Source organism: Schistocerca nitens, chromosome 8, assembly GCF_023898315.1.
Source record: "Schistocerca nitens isolate TAMUIC-IGC-003100 chromosome 8, iqSchNite1.1, whole genome shotgun sequence".
Classification (NCBI taxonomy): Eukaryota; Metazoa; Arthropoda; class Insecta; order Orthoptera; family Acrididae; genus Schistocerca; species Schistocerca nitens.
This window is the reverse complement of record NC_064621.1, coordinates 212183387-212201424: the sequence shown is the minus strand read 5'-3', so window position 1 is coordinate 212201424 and position 18038 is coordinate 212183387. Positions and strand designations below refer to the sequence as shown.

The window sequence follows — 18038 nt, the reverse complement described above, 5'->3', positions numbered from 1 at the left end:
AAAAATCAACTCTTTGATACTGAGCCATTTAGAAGAATTTCGAGACCAGAAGATCAGAGATTTATGTTGGTATTAAAAATTTTACTGGCATATTTGTGTGATGTGTCTTAAAGTGTAACATGTGTTAAACAGATCAACATTATGTGTGGAAGTTTAGCTTCTCTTGTAGCTTATTAATCTTTGAGACAAATATTATACGTGAAAGCTTTGCTTTTCTTGTAGCAGCATTATGTATATTAATGTAAACCATTAACTTTTCCTGTTGGTGGAATTCGAATTTATACTTTCGTAATATGAAAATATGCAGCTTACATGTTGCTGCACATCAAAGATCTTTCCAAAATGTGTTTTTTCCCCATGAGTTTCGTTTTCTAAAGTGCCAGGAAATTCTACACTGCTGTATAAAACCATATCCATTCAAAGGATAAGTTTAAGAGTTCTGAGGGAAAGTGTAGTGTCACTTAGGGTGGAAAAAGTGTATTTTCACCCGGGAGAAAATGTATTTTTAACCGGGAGATTTGGGAAAAATCCGAGAATTTTTTTTCCATGTCCACATATACACCCTGTGTTGTAAGTAGCAGAAATGAGATTAGTGACAAACCTGACATCAATAGTATGGGGTATGTAGTAGACAAAATGAAAGAATTCAACCATCCTGTTTGCAAAGTAATACTGTATGTAACTGACAGAGAATTGAGGACATAAAACACAGACTAATACAGGCAAAGAAAGCATTCCACTCTAAAAGATGTCTACTAGTATCAAATTAATTTGAGAAGGAATTTTCTGAAAAACGTGTATCTTGAGCCCAGCAGTTTACACAAGTCAGTCAAAAACAGTGGAAAGAAGGGAAGAAGATGAGAATCAAAAGTGTTTGAGATGCATTGTTATGGTAGGATATTGAAAATTAAGTGTATAAAATAAAGAAATGTATAGAGAACATTAACAGAGGAAGGTACAGGGTTACAGGACATGTTTCAAGGGATTAGCTTCTGTGATACTAAAGCCAGAGGGAAAAATTATAGAGGAAGATAGCGATAAGAATATATACAACAAATAATTGCCGGTGCTAGGTGTAAATGTGCCTGTGAGACAAAATGAGATTGGCACAAGATAGAAAATCATGGCACACTACATCAAACCAGTTAAAAAAAAAAAAGGTCTCCCCCCCCCCCCCCGCATCCCACTCCCACCCACACTAGAAAAGAGACTATAGAAATTAATTATGGACAGTAAAGCTTTAGTAGTAATGTCAGCTGGACAGATAATTACAAAAATCACAGACAGTAAGAAAAAAAACAGTAAGTAAAGTAATCAGAATAAAAAGTTATTTATATCAACAGTAATAACTTGCTGCTTTTATGAATTTGAATCTGTAATGCATCTGTTATGAGTATGCAAACAAACTATGAATGCCTAATATTGAAGACCAGCTTACAACTCTAAAAAGTCACGTATTTTATTAATATAAATAAAGTATGAGTTATGAAATCCACTCACTCACACACACACACACACACATACAAACACACACCTGTGTAGCTACATTTTATTGACTGAACACCAATTTTATTGAAATTGCTGTCCGTTAGGAATGTTTTCACTTTCTCCTTGAACTCTGTGAGAGACTAAAGTCCTGTTTAATACAGAGAGAAGCCATATTTCATACTGGATAACTCCCTTTTCCGCACCTGCGAGGGTTGCTGTGGGCCTAGGACCTCTCTGTTTACTTCTGTCGTTTATCATGGCTGTGAGTGTCTGTCTGAAGAAACTCTCTGTTGGCTGTGAAAATCATTAATGAGTGGCTACTTTGTCAAGTGACAACAATAATCCTAGAGTTAAACAAACAGCCACAGAGGTCCTATTGCTAACTCCATGGATCAGTATCACTGGTCATTTTTTGTAGTCTAAAATTTTTTTAATTCCTGAAATATTTACTCAGAAATAAAATAATATGTATATAATGCCTCTAACAAACTGTGTATTAGTTGCAGCAATTTGCAGTATATGTGGTCATAACCATAGTGATACTTGGTATATGGTGAACTTGTGAGAATGGAAAGTCAAACATTCTATAATATAGCCTGTTACAATGCCTGTAAACGTAAGTTGCATCTGACAATTTGAAAGAAAAGTCATAAGGTTTAATGCTGATGTAAAGAATAGAGAGCGATGGAATAAAAGATGGTGGCTAAGTTATTAAAGTTTGAAAGGAATTCTGACGTATACAATATATTGTTTTGCAGTTTTGTTTTCACTTGGTCATGTTTTAGCAATTTTTGTGTTATCTTCAGTTGGTTTCATTGTATCCACAAGAAAATGCTGATAACAACAAACCCTTTTTACTTCAAGAATATGGGTACAGCAAAACACTTGTGAAGGAGTGGCTGCTGCACTAGTTTAAGACAAATTGTCTGAAACTAAATATAGGACTGAGAACGAGGCTGGCCGGGCCCAGCCATTGACCAGCTGGTAAAGTACACTACAGAGAGGCTGTGCGCATGTCCAAGAGTGGAGGGCATCTGCCAGGAGGTTGGTGTCGTGCAACTTCTGTGGTGTGCTGTACAGGTGCGCAACTACATCATGGGTGTTGAATCTTACACGGGTCACTACACCACTCCCACTCTGGGGGCAGAATGTTGCTGATTCCCAGACCAGGAGTGGATGGCCATGATGTGGAGAGATGCCCACATTCATGGAGGCCTCAGAGGCCAGAGGGGAGAACAACTCCTGGTCAGCGAAGACCCTGGAATGTGGATGATACTGGTCGGCAAGTAGAGATGCCCTCCTAGGGGAGCACAAGTTGACAGGATCGGTGATGGTCATTCCGAGCTGGGATCCATTGCAGTGTCCTGTGGTGGTGGGGAATGTGGAGGTGACTCCACTACAGGAGAGGTGACTCCACTACAGGATGAGGCTGTGCAGGAGACATTGAACCAGCAAGGAATGTATCCCCTGGCTGGAGGAGCACTGGAGCAGCTGATTGAGGCTGTGGCATTGAAGGTGCACTGATGCAGGCAGAAACTGAGACTGGAACTCTGATGGATAGGAGGCACCCAGTGACCTGGGCACTGGCGAAGGCAGTGGCACGGCCAGACTCAGAGCTGATTTTGATGGTGTCAGACGTACTGGCCTCCCATCTGGAGAGTGTAGACACGGCGGCCATTGTTATGCACATTGGTTGCTTATAACCAATGGGGGTGTGACCAAAAGTACGCTCTCAGACCGCCATCCCTGGCGAAAAGCACAGTATAGTGGAGTGGAATGGCAGGCAAGAATCTGGATGGAGTAGTTGGAGCAGAGTCTGGGGCTGGCACCCATGAAGAAGCGTGGCAGGGCCATGAGAACCAATAGGAGTCATCCAATAGGCTGTCAGAAAAAAGAAAACAATAACACCTCCTTGATGGGAAAGTCCTGCATATATTTTTTTCATCTGGGTCTTAAAAGTGTGAACTGTGTGCTTGCCCCCCCCCCCTCCCCCAATTAGATTTGGGGATGAAAGGGAGGGAAGCGAATGTGGCCAATGCCTGACCACACACAGAAATAATGAAATGACTGGGGCAGGAACTGATGTCCATTGTCAGAAATGAGAAGAAGAGGGAGACCTTCCACAGAAAAAAAATCTTTGAACCTCAATAGTGGCAGAGGAGCACTGGACTCCGTATGGAAAATGCAAAAATGCATGAATGACAGTCAGCCAAAACACATTAAGCTACAGACCCCAAAACCCCAGGGCTGGGTTGCTGGAGGTTATGGAAACCTTGGGAGCTACTTTTTGACTGGCACACTGGGGACATGCAGCCATCAAATGCTCCAGCTCCCTGTGAATGCCAGGCTACTACACATGTCTGCTTTGGTGCGGGAAACACCCCAGTGACCTCATGCAACATTTTTAAGATCTCCTGCCCCAAACTCCTGGCAATGATCAGCCTGGGGGCTGTGTCATCTCTGGAGGGGAGGAGGACCCCTTCAGAGACTGAGAGACGATGGCGTGAGACGAAATACTTATGAAGTGGATGGGAAGCACGGCCTGGAAGGTGAGAGAACTAATCCTGCTGGGCAAGGTGGACAACCTGCATGAGGATTGTGCCAGGCAATGTGGCCCTGACGACCCAGGTACTAGTTATTGGAAAGCTGTTTATTGCCTGACGGGAGGCGACATCCAAATCAAAATACATGAGCTCCTCACTATCAAAATCGGGGTGCAGACTGAGGGGCAACGTGGATAAGGCATCCACGTTGGAATGGCACCCATTTGGCTGAAAATGAGTGTCATAGTGGTATTTGGAGAGAAGCAATGCCCACCGCAGCAACCTATTGGCCGCCTTATCGGGGATCCATGTGGACGGACTGAATAAAAGGCCTGTGAGGTAGAGTGACTGTGTGGATCAATGTGAGTAGGATGGGAGAGAGTGAATGGGTGTCATTTTATAGGTTTCCTCCTCACTGTATGACAACAATTTTAGATATTTTATGCACAGTCATTTCTTTTAATATGTGTAAGGGTGCTGATAGCCTTGGCATTGAGTGCCCATAAGCTCCAAACAAACACACACACACACACACACACACACACACACACACACACACACACACACGCGCTGAACAACGTAACTAATGGCTTGTGGTCTGTAATGAGTTGGAATTTGGTGTCATACAAGAATTCATGAAATTTGGTGACCACATACTGATGGCCAGAGCCTCTGTCTCAATCTGAGAACAATGAACCTGTGCTGGACGGAGAGTTTTGGATGCAAATGTCATTGGCTGCTCAGAGCCATGTGCATTCCAATGGGGAGGATCGCCCCCACACTGTACTGTGGGGTGTCCATAGCCAAAACCAGTGGTTTGTTAGAATCAAAGTGGCTAGGCGTGGTGCCGACCTAAGGTGGTCCTTCAGCATACAAAAGACATGGTCACAAACCAGAGACCATACAGAAAAAGCACCCTTGTGGAGAAGAAGGTAGAGAGTGTGCACAGTGATGAATGTGCTGGGTATGAACTGGATGTGGCAATGGGTATGCTTTGACCACAGACTGAATTTATGGTGACCATAAAATTGCATCAAAGTCACAATTTACCTGAGGGTTTCATCAAGATAACAAGGGGTGTGGCCCATTTACTAGAGGAATTGGGAACCACAACCCTGAGAAATGTGAGCTGGTCTAACTCCACCTTGACTTGCGAGTGTAGAGCTGTTGGAATCTGCCGAGCATGAGCAAATCTCGGATTAGCCAACTGTTTCAAGGTTACATGGGCTTTAAAGTCTGTGGTGCACCATAGGCCTTCAACAAAATATCCTGAAATTCAAAGCACTGATATTCCAGTGATTCATAGGGATGTCGGCAGATACCAACTGTATGAAGCCTCTGACAGAAAAGCCAAAGGCCTGAAAGGCATCAAACCCAAAAAGATTAGCAGAACTAGCATTGTGAACAATAATAAAGGTGATAGGCTGATTTACTAATCTATAGGAAACATCAGATGTGAACTGATCAGGCTGTTTACCATATCCCTTTGGGTGCCTCTTTACAGGTGACAGCAGAGGGGACCCGAGGTCTGAATATGTTTGAGCATTAAGCTTGGAAAGTACCATGCCGGTGTCCACCTGTAGTCACAGCTGCCATGAGAGAACCAAAACCTCAATAAAAAGCTTGTTGGGAACCTGATCGGGAACTGTCCTCACGTTTACACTTCCTGTATATCCATGTCCATGTTCTCTGATACTGCATTCTGTGCTGTTGATTGGCAGACTGCCGCAGTGTGGCCTTTTTTCCGACGCCTAAGACGGAAGGCCCAATGCTGGGGACACACTGATCTGTCAGGCTGGGAGTAACAGGACGCACATGACAGCAACAGGGAGCAGCGGGTGGAATGCTGTTAACATGCTGCATGGAAGCCACCAGATTGGCCAGCTTGCACAGCTGCTGTGTCATCCTCCGTGGACACAGTGGCTGCAGCCGAGCCACAACTTCACCCCGTGCTTCCAGCTGCCAGCCAGGAGTGTGTGAGACCTCACACCATTGGACAGTAGGCACCACCTCGTCTAGGGAAGGGTTTTCTAATTGGAAGGCCCATTGCCATAGCATTGTGAACATGTCATCTGCATTAGATTCTTTTGATGTGGATGTGACAAAATGGCACTTTGAGACTAAGGCCACGGAGAATCACAGCCCAGACACAATAAGACTGATGGGGCTGTTTCTTGCGTTGGTAGGCTTCAAACCTAGCAACCACAACTTCTGTGCAGCAGCAACAGTAGGCAGACAACAGTGAGCATAAATTGTAAAAAGACAATGAAGAAGGTTCCTGTAATGGGGCCAACTGCCACAACATGTGGTACAAGGCAGGAGAAATCCATAACAAAAACAGTGCATGACATACCCCCACATCCGTCACATATTCGTATACATCCGAATTTTTCGCCACCTCAAACAGCAGGAATGGAGGAGAAAACACAGCTGGAGGCAAAATTGGAGAGAGCAATGCTGGCACAGCTTGTCACATGACCGTAAGAAGTTCAGTCTGCTGTTGCACCAAAGTTTGAAGCAGAGCTTTCGCATCACAGTAAGAAAAATATCACAACCCAATGTGAAAAGCCATTGCACAATGAAACACATGAAAACTTAATCCCATCCTTGTTGTCATTGTGTTCTGTCTACAAGACACACAGATAATAATGATCACAACACTTTATTACTTCAAGAATATAGGTACAGCAAAATGCTTCCTACAGAGTGGCTGGCATACTACTTCAAGGCACATCAGCTAAGAGTAAACATAGGCCTGAGGACGTGGCTTGCCAGGCCCAACTCTATAAGCCCTCAGCTAGCTGGTATATTGTCACAACAGAGAGGCTGTGCGTGTGACTGAAAGTGGGGGCCTCTGCCAGTGCTTGCGTCTTACGATTTCTGTGGTGCGCTGTACAGCTGCTTGCCCAGATAGCGGGATGGAATCTTACATGGGTCACTACCGGTTTATTTGTTTATTTTCTTTCTGCAAAATTGTTGTTATGCATCAACCTCTTGTGTAAGTTATATGAACTTTGGGCACAAAATATTTTTTCTCTTTCTCTTTATTGTTCATTTCCAACTGAGAATTGCCATAAATCGGTTTTATTAGCATGTTCCGTACAGTTTCGCTGTTTTTGTATTCCCCCCCCCCCCCCCTTGTTTGTATTGAGGTGTCACACTTATTTCTTTCATCATTGTCATTAAATGTGCATGTTGTAAGATTTGTTCACCAAGCACAGAGTTTCTGCCACCATTACATGTTGTTATAGTTGTGCAGTGTTCATTTGTTTTGTGGTGTGTTTGTTTTAGATGTGACTTGCATATTTGAAGTGCAACATTCACAAGATGATTATTTGTACACCAAGTCATGTATTTTTCTTGTGCCATCCTTTAAACTTCAAAAAGTAATACTTAATGTAAAATTCAACAAAGTATGTTTGGCGTATAAAATAATACCCAGCTGTGCAATCATAACTGTAAACAACATGACATGTGCAGCACAGTGAACAAAACATAAAGCCAAAATCATGTGGGTGAAGCAAGAAATCTGGTATCTTTATTTCAAAAAACAAGCATTGAATATTGTAATATACAGATTGCATATAGAACTAGCATATGATATAAAGTATAGGTGATTCTTTGATAAGTTAATGCACAGGGTTAGAACAGATGCAGAACCATAATAGAAAGAAAACCGATAATCCAACAAAAGAAACTCACAAAAATGATAATTCACACAAATGCCCATCGTCACAACATCAATATAACAAACACACATTTCACAAAAGGGTGATTAATCTAACAGACATAAATTTATCTCAACAGGAATTCACCCTGCTTGGAAAGGGTCCCAAACATAACATAAACAGTGGTGTCCCACAGAACAATAGAGAATATCGTGGCAGAAACTGAATACATCATAAAGAAACATGAGAGACTGAACACATCTGAATTCAATGCAACTTAACAAGAGAACTAATCACCACAGAAATAAAAAATATAATCCAAGAGAACAAAACTACCTTAAAAGAAAAGATAATAACAACTGAAGATAAAATCTGTAGAAAGGTACACAAAAAATTAATGCAGAATGCAATTATCACAAAATCTGATAAGGGCAGTTCAACTGTACTCATAAAAGAAAAGGAATACATTGACAAAACATTAAAATTCATCCAAAGCAACATCACATGATTAACAAGTGATCCAAGAAACCAATACTAAAGAAACATGCGTGTTTCTCCTACAACTTCAGAAAGCAATTCCATTTCAAAAGATAGCCAAGTAGAGCTCTGTACCTTTTGTGTATGTATCTGTCAATGATGCAGCACTTCTGCCTTTCGGAGAGTTGTCTCCTTTAGTCCTAATTAATTCGTTATACAGAAAATTCTGAAAAACTTAGAAACAAGTTTCATAGACACGCATGTTAAAAAAAAATTGTACAGAAGGACTCCCAGGTCCATCCCTTTCAAATTATTGCCTAAAATTCACAAATCAAATATCCAATATGTCCACTGATAAGCTTTACCAATGCACCAACAGACTACTTAGCCAAGCAGACACACACATTGCTACAAAAAATATACAAACAGATTAAAAACAGAAACGTAAAGAACCCAAGTGACTTAATAGAAAAAATAAGAAACGAAAACATACCAAACACAGAAATATTAATTTCATTTGACGTGTACACATTTCAACAGAAAAAACCACCAACTTCATAGAAAGAAAGTTAAGAGTACAAGGAAACATCCCTGCAAAAATCATACAAGAAATATCAGCCATAACCAAATTCATCACAGAATAAAACTACTTCATATTCAATTACGAGTTTTACTCTCAACTAGACAGACTACATATTGGATCCCCAGGCTGTGCCTTCTAGCTGACATTTTCATCAATCCCACAGAAAATGAAATCTTCAACAAAACAAATAAACCAAAGCAGTACAAGATAAAATATTGGTATAGATACTTAGAAAAAATAATTTGCGTAATAGACAAATCACAGTCTCATATAAAAGAATTTCACAAGGACATAAACACTACTCACCCACAAATAAAGGTCGCCATTGAAACACAAACAGTTGAAAAACTCAATTTCTGAGACCTCTCCATACACAGAGAAACAGCAAACATGAGTTCACAATTTATAGGAAACCTACAATCATGAGCGCGGTCATTCATAGCCAACCTAATCACCCCATACCAGTTTCACATGCTTACTACACAGACTGAACAAAACATGTATAAGTAAACATGAATACACAGAAGAACTGAGCAAAACAAAACAAGTTGCATAAGGGAATGGGTATGATGCAAAGATAGTACTGAAAAAAAAAAACAATTAAATACAAAAGCAGGCAACACATAATCTGGTAAAACACACACACACACACACACACAAAGCTAAACATCGCAAACATCAACAACACTTCAAATCCTAAAAAAAAATATAACAAAACAAATGAACACCAAACAACCACAGTGCTTGGTGAACAGATCTTACAAAATGCACGTGTAACAATAACAGCAAAAGAAATAAGTGCTACCTCAACACAAACAAGGGGGAAAAATACCCCAACATCATTAACTGTAAATAACATGCTAAATAACCTGATTTATAGCAGTTTTCAATCAGAAATGAACCTTAAGCAGAAAAATAAAATAAAAATTGTTATTTACAGATGACAAGCTGTAGATTGTTTATTAGATTTAAAGCTACCATCATAAACAATGAGTAGCTCATGCAAGGTACTTAAACATATATATACATTCACTTTATTTCCAAATTTGCTATAAAACTAAAACCTTTAGACATATTATACAAGAATGACATAGAACGCCTCAACTCATTGATATCTGCCTCAAGTCTGTACTGTATGCAGACTAATGTAAAATGCTCAGTAATAATTACTCATTTTACAACTGTAAATATTTTGTGCCAAATGTTCATATAACCACACAAGGAGTTAACATGTAACAACAATTTTCAGATGAGCACGGAAATTAGAACTGCAACATTTACGAGATGATTAAGTCATTCAACTCAATAATAGGTGGTGTGAGCATGTAACAATGAGCTCTAAAACGTATGAGATTTACTAGGGAGTAAAGATACCCCTTTGCAGAAGATGATTATAAATTCCGTATTCTTATCAATGCACAATATTTCACTAAACAATGGAAAATACAGTATGGAATGCAACAGTATTATGAAATGTTTTTTTGACAAAGGCCATGTTGGTCAAAAGGTTATTTTGTGTCAGTCTTTTTGTTGTGCCCATCTGTAACTCAGCATCTCCGCTATATGGTGAGTTGCAACTATCCTTTTCAAATATTGTTAAATAATGTTTCGTTTTAAGAGTCATTGACATACAAGCATCAGAAACACATTTGGTGTACCAAAAACAGTGCCTAAGACACTGGACTAGCATTCAGGACGATGAGGGTTCAGAGTGTTCTTTGGCCATCCAGATTTAGGTTTCCCAGGGTTTTCTATACAAGTTAGGCCATTTCTGATGACGAGTCTTATGAAAATTCCAGGGCCAATTTCCATTCTCATCATGTTCCCATCAGAGCTCATGCTCTTTCTCTAGTGATCTCCTCCCTTTCCTTCTCTTTGGTATATTTGAAGATGGCTGCAAACTGACCTGAAGTAGTAAACCCTAATATTTATTGTACAAAGATTAGGTGCCTTTAATTTTGCAAAAATGACCCAGATGATGCAGAGAGAGAGAGAGAGAGAGAGAGAGAGAGAGAGATTGAAACCTAAAATGTGACACAGTTTCGTATGTACTTAGCTTGAAATCCTCAATATTGCTGGCAATTGTTGATGGTGATAATTCCACGATTATTCTTCTTTTATTTGTGTACATACTTTTGAAATAAATGTTCACATTCAGGTCACATGTTTATCTCTTTTATTGATAATTTTGACTTCCAACAACTCGTATGCTAATCACAATTGCTGCACTTGACTACTCCCCACATTGGCCTAACACTGGCTCTTATACAGATTCATGACACTTAACACTGCCTAATTATTTTAATCTTCTTACAATTCCAATTTTTTGTAATTTATTATGTAAGAATTTTGTTAAAATTAATTTAAATGTGGCAACATATTCAGCAGGATGAATAAAAGATTTTAAATAAATTGTTTTTCAAAGCTAAAAGTTTTTCTGTCATAAATTTCATTAAATAAATCATTCAACAATTAATGTAAAAATGTGTAAGTTTTCATTTAAAACAAATTGGCATTCCAGTTACCTACGGTAATGTTGACTACAGTCTCAAATCTTTATCGCGTTATACAAGTAACGATGCTCCAGTGTCAATGATTTTGATGAAGATAGATGAACTTTGTTTAAATTATGAGTAAGTTCTTCTAAAATAATCAGTTATTGATAACAATAATTAAATGGATAGATTAAAAGTCTACTCACCAAGCAGTGGTGGGGGAACACACACACAAAAGGATTTCACTATTACAAGCTTTCAGAGACAGTAGCTCCTCCTTCGGGCAGAGGAGTTGAATGGGAAGGAAGAGGGGTGAAGCAAAAGGGCTGGAGAGGTTTAGGGAAAGGGGTACAGTACAGAAAAGTCACCCAGAACCCTGGGTTGGGGGAGACTTACTGGACGGAATGAGAAGGAAAGACTGATTGCTCTCCCCCAACCCAGGGTTCTGGGTGACTTTTCTTAACTGTACCCCTTTTCCTAAACCTCTCCACACCTTCTCCTTCACCTCTCTTCCTTCCCCTTCAACTCTTCTGTCTGAAGAAGGAGCCACTGTCCTTCTGTATCATCCGTTTGTGAATATGACGAGAAGAAAATGTATTCTTGAGTACGATCACAGTTTTGGCAAAAAAAATGCTCTGATCCACTCAAAGTTCATAAAAAGCCAGTTATTAAAGGCTTGAGGGAAACAAAACTTGGACATTCATCCTTGTTAAGTGCGAGCAAAACAGCTTCCTGAGTGAAACTTAATGTGATTCCTGGAAATTCCCTGTGCCCAAATTGTTACTCAAAAATATATATTGTGAATCCAGAACAGAATCATGTAACCTTGTTAATGACATTTATATTCCCGTTGAGAAAGCTATTAGCAATTTTGACTTTGCATGTTCAAATTTAGAGGTATCTCCTGCTTTGAAAATAAGAAAATTGAGTAGCAGAAAAAGAAAAGCAGCTATTTAAAGCAAGGTGCAATGAATTTCAGACTAAATTAGAAAGGACTTAGAATCATGCTTTAATCATTTAATTAATAATTCTGTTAACAAATTTCTTCTGTAGGTCAGTTATCTTCCATTATAAAGTGATTAGTTTATGTTGAAAATTAAGTCATAGTCATGAATATATGTTCACCCAAGCAAGTTACAGTGTATTGCAGTGTTTATTAGAGACATATTATGCACTTCACTTGGTGAATCTCGGTCTGTTACATAACAAAAGACATGAAGATGAAGTAACTTTCCCTGGCTCCTGCATTTTTTTTATAGGGCAGTAACAGTATCTCCTTTGATGGCATGGCTGTATGCATCCAATGAATTGCCAGTATATATTGCTGCAACCAGTGAAAGTGGAGTTGCTACACTTGATGCAGGAGGCTGTATTCGTCTTTGGGAAACATCACTAGTTATCCTGGCAAAATCTTCAGCAGCATGGAAAGAGATGATAGGACCAGGTAAGTGGATACCCTTCAGTTTGGTTGAACACTGTTAAAATTTTTATTGTATGTTTTTCTCTAAAGTATTTTATATGTACAGTAGTACTATGAAATTGTTGACAAAAGTTTGCTCTAATTTTTAACAATCATGCAGAGTGAGGTCTTGAAAATAAAAAAAATATATATAAAAATCCAAAATAGAAACATTCAATTCAATAAAATCTCTCTTATCTTTTCACATAGTACAATTTTAGGTGGTTGATTTATCATCTTACTCCCAAAGCGGAGAACTTGGCCCAACTCTTTTATATAATTGTTTTGAGAAAAAGGAAAAAGAAGAAAAGATGGAAAACCACATGTATTTAAACTTTATAGAGTATAAGTTCCTGTGCTTGCATCCTTATACATGTAAAAAATTGCTTTTCTCATTCAGCTCTAACAATACAGTGAACTTAACTCAAGATCCTCTTCCTCTATTAACAGTGTATTTGTCGTGGTTTGCTGCAAATTGAAAAACTGTGGTGACTAGCTCCATGGAGCTGCACAGATATTATGGTAGTGCGTAGATGACATGGAGTCTTGTTTTCATTGACTATGCTTAATCTGTCCATACTGAGTGAAGTGGCACAGGGGCTACACATTGGACTCGCATTTGGGAGGATGACAGTTCAAACCTGCATCCAGCCATCCTGACTTAAGTTTTCCTTGATTCCCCTTAACAGCTGCAGGCAAATTCTGGGATGTTCCCGCTGACAAAGGGCATGGCTGATTTATTTCTCCATCCTTCTCTCAACTGAGCATATGCTCCCATCTCTAATGATGTCTTTGTCGACAGGCTGTTAGACACTAACCACCACCACCACCTCCTCCTCCTCCTCCCCCTAGTCTGTCCATTGTCTCTATTTCTTAGACAGAAAGTTAGGACATTAATTAAAGGTAATGAAACATCTCACATAGAATAGAATAGAAGTTACTTGTCTCGTAACATACAATTTCAAGCCATTGACTTAATGTACAGGAGACTCGTCAAAACCCTTCAAACATTAAAGAGTGTAACCCACATCATCATTCCTAATGCTTTAATACATGAGAGTTTTCCAGCATCACGATTATGATTGTTGAAGTGTCAAGTCAGCTTAAATCTGTTAATCAAGAACATTGCCTAAGAACATGCATAACTTAACTGATAAAGAGTTAGTTACAACACACAGCTTACCTCATGTTATTGTAAGCCTTACATTCTTCTAAATACAGTGTTGTGTAATTTGGTTTTGTGATTTGGCTTAAAACATTATAAAGACTTTTCCAACAGGTAGGGAGCACCTACAGATGACAGTTGACCGACCTAGTAATAAGGATGTCACTGCACCAAAGCATGGCAAAGTTGATGAAACTGGGGCTCCTCACGTGGGTGGTAACACTTGGGCAGGAGGCACTGGTGGCCGTGATACAGCTGGCCTGGGTGGTAAAGGAGGACCCTATCGGCTAGATGCTGGCCACGATGTGCACCAGGTAAGTCGTTAGCAGAACTCTCTGTGTGGAACTGGATCTAGAAGTGTGCTCTGCCTGACAAAAAAAGTGAAGCAAACATAAGGGGAAGAGGAAATGGAATGAACTTCATGGTTTGAGAGGGTACATTATGTTATTGCAGTGATTACAAAACGGAGCCAAATTGACAGAGAATGTGGCAGTATGGGCCCACTTATCAGTATGACATTACACCCCCTCTGGCCGGGATATGTGCATTGCTTCAGTTGGGAAGTGTGTTAGAAACCCATTGTCTCTTGTCCTGAGGGAAGCTGGCCCACAGCTGTTGTAATTGTCATCGGTATCCTGGATACTTGTGCTGGGACACAGTTTGAATCTGAGCTGACCCCACACATATTCTATTCATTACAGATTTGAAGATCTTGCTAGCCATGGGAGTATCTTAACAACTGTTTCAGCATCATGATCAGCCTCATCTTAATGCTGCTGTTAGTCTTGTTAACATGGGGCTGGAGAAGGTGCTGATGGCAGAGGGCATGGCTCACGTTGCAGTGATGCCAGTAGGGTCTATCAGTAGATCGGCTTTCATTAGACATGGCCTGCACCTCAATAGGTATGGGAAGGGGAGGCTGGCAAAGCTTATAGGTGACAGTGTAGTGCATGGTGGGAATACTCATGGGAAAATTCCTGTAGTAGTTGGTGTTACAGCTGCACCTTTTTTAGATTGAAATCAGCTGATAGGTATCCCTGCTTAAATGAAGTCCCTCTAACAAAGGAATTACCTTCAAAGGAGGTCAGGTATCCAAGCAGTGGAGGAATTAGCATATTTCATCAAAATATAAGAAATATTAGAGATAAAGTTAGTGAACTGCCTATAGATGTTGACTGTGACATTGTTGGTATATCGGAGCACCAGTTAAATAATTTGACAATTCGGAGGCTTCCTTTACTGGGATACAGATTAAGTGGCTGTTTTTCAAGGAGTTCTTTGCAGAGTGGGGGAGTGTCCATGTATTGGGGGGGACATATTCCATTTTACTCCATAGGCATATCACAGCACAACACTGAATAGGTATTTGAATGTTGTGCAGGGGGAGTTGAATTTAGTGGTACTAAACTTCTAATTGTTGTTGTTTATAGGTCCCCTAACTTTGACTTCAGAGCATTTCTGCTCAAGCTACAGCTAGAGAGGGGTCTTTGTTTGCTTTAAAGGAATACCAAAAATTATTTATATGAGGTGACTTCAATATTAATTTTGTATGTGACTGTGCAAGAAAAAGGATGTTGGAAGATCTCCTAAATTCATATGATCTGATTCAGATTGTGTTTCTTCCAACCAGGGTGCAGGGGAACAGTGGCACTGCCATAGACAATATTGTTATTCAGTCTTCATTACTAGATGGCCTTTCTGTTAGTAAAACAGTGAATGGCCTTTCAGACCATGAAGCACAAATTTCAATGCTAAAAGCCTTTTGTAAATATAATTACAAACTATGTAGCAAAGCTAATCCAAAAGGCAATAGAGAGCATTTTAAATCTCATTAAGGAACAAGGTGGTGGAATGTTTATAGTGCCAATACCATAGGTGACAAATATAATGCTTTCCTTAATGCATTTCTCATGCTCTTTGAAAGTTGCTTTCCATTAGACCATTCTAGGGTACTAGCAGTAAAAGACAGCCTGGGTGGTTGTCTAATAGGATAAGGATATCGTATAGAACAAAGTGGGAATTACATCAAAATGTTAAAAGTAGTCACAATCGAGCTACAGTAGCCCATTACAAACAGTATTGTTATGTGGTACACAAATAGAATAGCTAATTCACAGGATAAAATTAAAACTATATAGTCAGTCATAAAGGACCTGTCTGGTCAGCAGCACAGAGTCAACGATACAAAGTCAGTTCATAATTCTGTTACTGATCAAGTCAGATATATGTACAGTATTTAACATTCACTTTCTGAGCATTGTTGGTGAATTAAATAAAAACTTAGTTTTTACAGAGAATCATAACTCTCTGGAAAGTGCCCTTCTGAGACTGATGTCTGCAATACTCCTCTGTGATACTGACAAGAGGGATATTGAATCAATAATGAAATCTCATGGATATGATGGAGTACCTAGCAAAATATTGAAGTACTGTGTTGCACATGTTAGCCCTGTTTTTAGCCATATTTGTAATTTTTCCTTTAAGAATGGTCAGTTTCCTGAACGATTAAAGTACTTAGTAGTAAAGCTGCTTTATAAAAGGGAAGAAGGAGATAATTTAGACAGATTTAGACCTCTTTTTATGACATCGGTGTTTGCTAAAGTAATTGAAAAGGCTGTGTATGTAAGGATAATTGATCATTTTATTTCACATAATTTGCTGTCAAATGTATAGTTTGGTTTTAGAAGTTGTTTAAAAACCAAAAATGCTATTTTTTTCTGTGAGTTATTGGATGGGTTAAACTAAAGGTTTTGAATGTGAGGCATCTTTTTTGATTTAACTAAGGCATTTTATTGTGTTTATCACAAAATATTGCACCAGAAGTTCGACCATTATGGAATACAGGGAGTAGCTCACAACTGATTCACTTCTTACTTAAACAACAGACAGCAAAAGGTCATTATCCACATTGTTGAGAATGGCTGCGATGTGGGGTCTGAGTGGGGCATGGTCAAATAGGGGATGCCCCAGTGATCAGTGCTGGGGCCACTCCTTTTCCTTATTTGTACTGAAACACCAAAGAAAGTGGTATAAGCATGCATATTAAAATACAGAGATACGTAAACAGGCAGAATTGTGTGTTAGAAACTGTAAAAACTGAGTCTTACTGTGATTTAGCATTAGCTTATCTTCTACAAACCACATGAACTTACGTCATGAGCTGGACTATTTGAAACAGTGCCAATGTTGCACACAGCACCCTTTACTACCAAGCTAGCTAGTGTCATCAGCAAGAGGAAATATTTTAGAATCATCTGTAACGTTTTAATTTTACAGAATGCGCATATGATTAATGAAATTGAACAGTTCAAATTTCTAGGTGTTCAGATAGATTGTAAACTGTCGTGGAAAGCCCATATTCAGAATCTTGTTCAAAGACTTAATGCTGCCATTTTTACTATTCAAATGGTATCTGAAGTAAGTGATAGTTCAACACGAAATGTAGTCTACTTTGTGTATTTTCATTTGCTTATGACATGTGGTATTATATTTTGGGGTAACTCTTCCCATTCTCAAAGTATATTTTTGGCTCAGAAATGGGCGGTTCAGGAAATAAGCGGTGTAAGTTTGCGAACTGCTTCTTTACCCCTGTTCACTAATCTGGGTATTCTGACAATGCCCTCTCAATATATATATATATATATATATATATATATATATATATATATATATATATATATATATATATATATATATATATTCTTTACTGTCATTTTTTCGCCACCGCAACGTCGCACAGTGGGGGTCGCACTAACTTCGTCGCAGGAGACCGCGAGTGCTCCGGGGGTGCGCGTTCCTGTGCCTGTTCATTACTCGGGCGCTTACGGGTCCTGAGAGCTACCGTACCTGTAGGGAGGGGATCAGCCGACCGTGTAACTTCCTGCACAGCGTACATTGCGTAAGGAGCATCAACGTTCACCGTAGAATTCAGCAAGACGTTTGCTAGTAGGCATCGACTTTTAAAACGAAGTACACAAATATCCAATCGGCGGCACAAAAACATAAAAATCTATCTTCCGAGACAGGTTTTTTGAATGATGCAGCCGCCATTTGACTAATAATATTTATTTTGTTGTTATATGATCCAGATTTCGGCCTTAGGCCACTTTCAAGTCAGACTTTGGACATAAATACAATTTTGTACTTTACAATTTCACTTT

The 18038-nt window shown here is 39.3% G+C and overlaps 1 protein-coding gene across 1 annotated transcript in view; it reads left to right on the top strand.

Moving 5' to 3' along the window:
- The window catches only part of LOC126198488 (von Willebrand factor A domain-containing protein 8), a 275162-nt gene that overhangs the window by 214384 nt on the left and 42740 nt on the right, over nucleotides 1–18038 (top strand). Inside the window, exons 26-27 of the mRNA XM_049934860.1 lie at nucleotides 12514–12698; nucleotides 13993–14192. Of these exons, the coding sequence (XP_049790817.1) occupies nucleotides 12514–12698; nucleotides 13993–14192 (385 nt within the window). The remainder of the gene's footprint in view (nucleotides 1–12513; nucleotides 12699–13992; nucleotides 14193–18038) is intronic.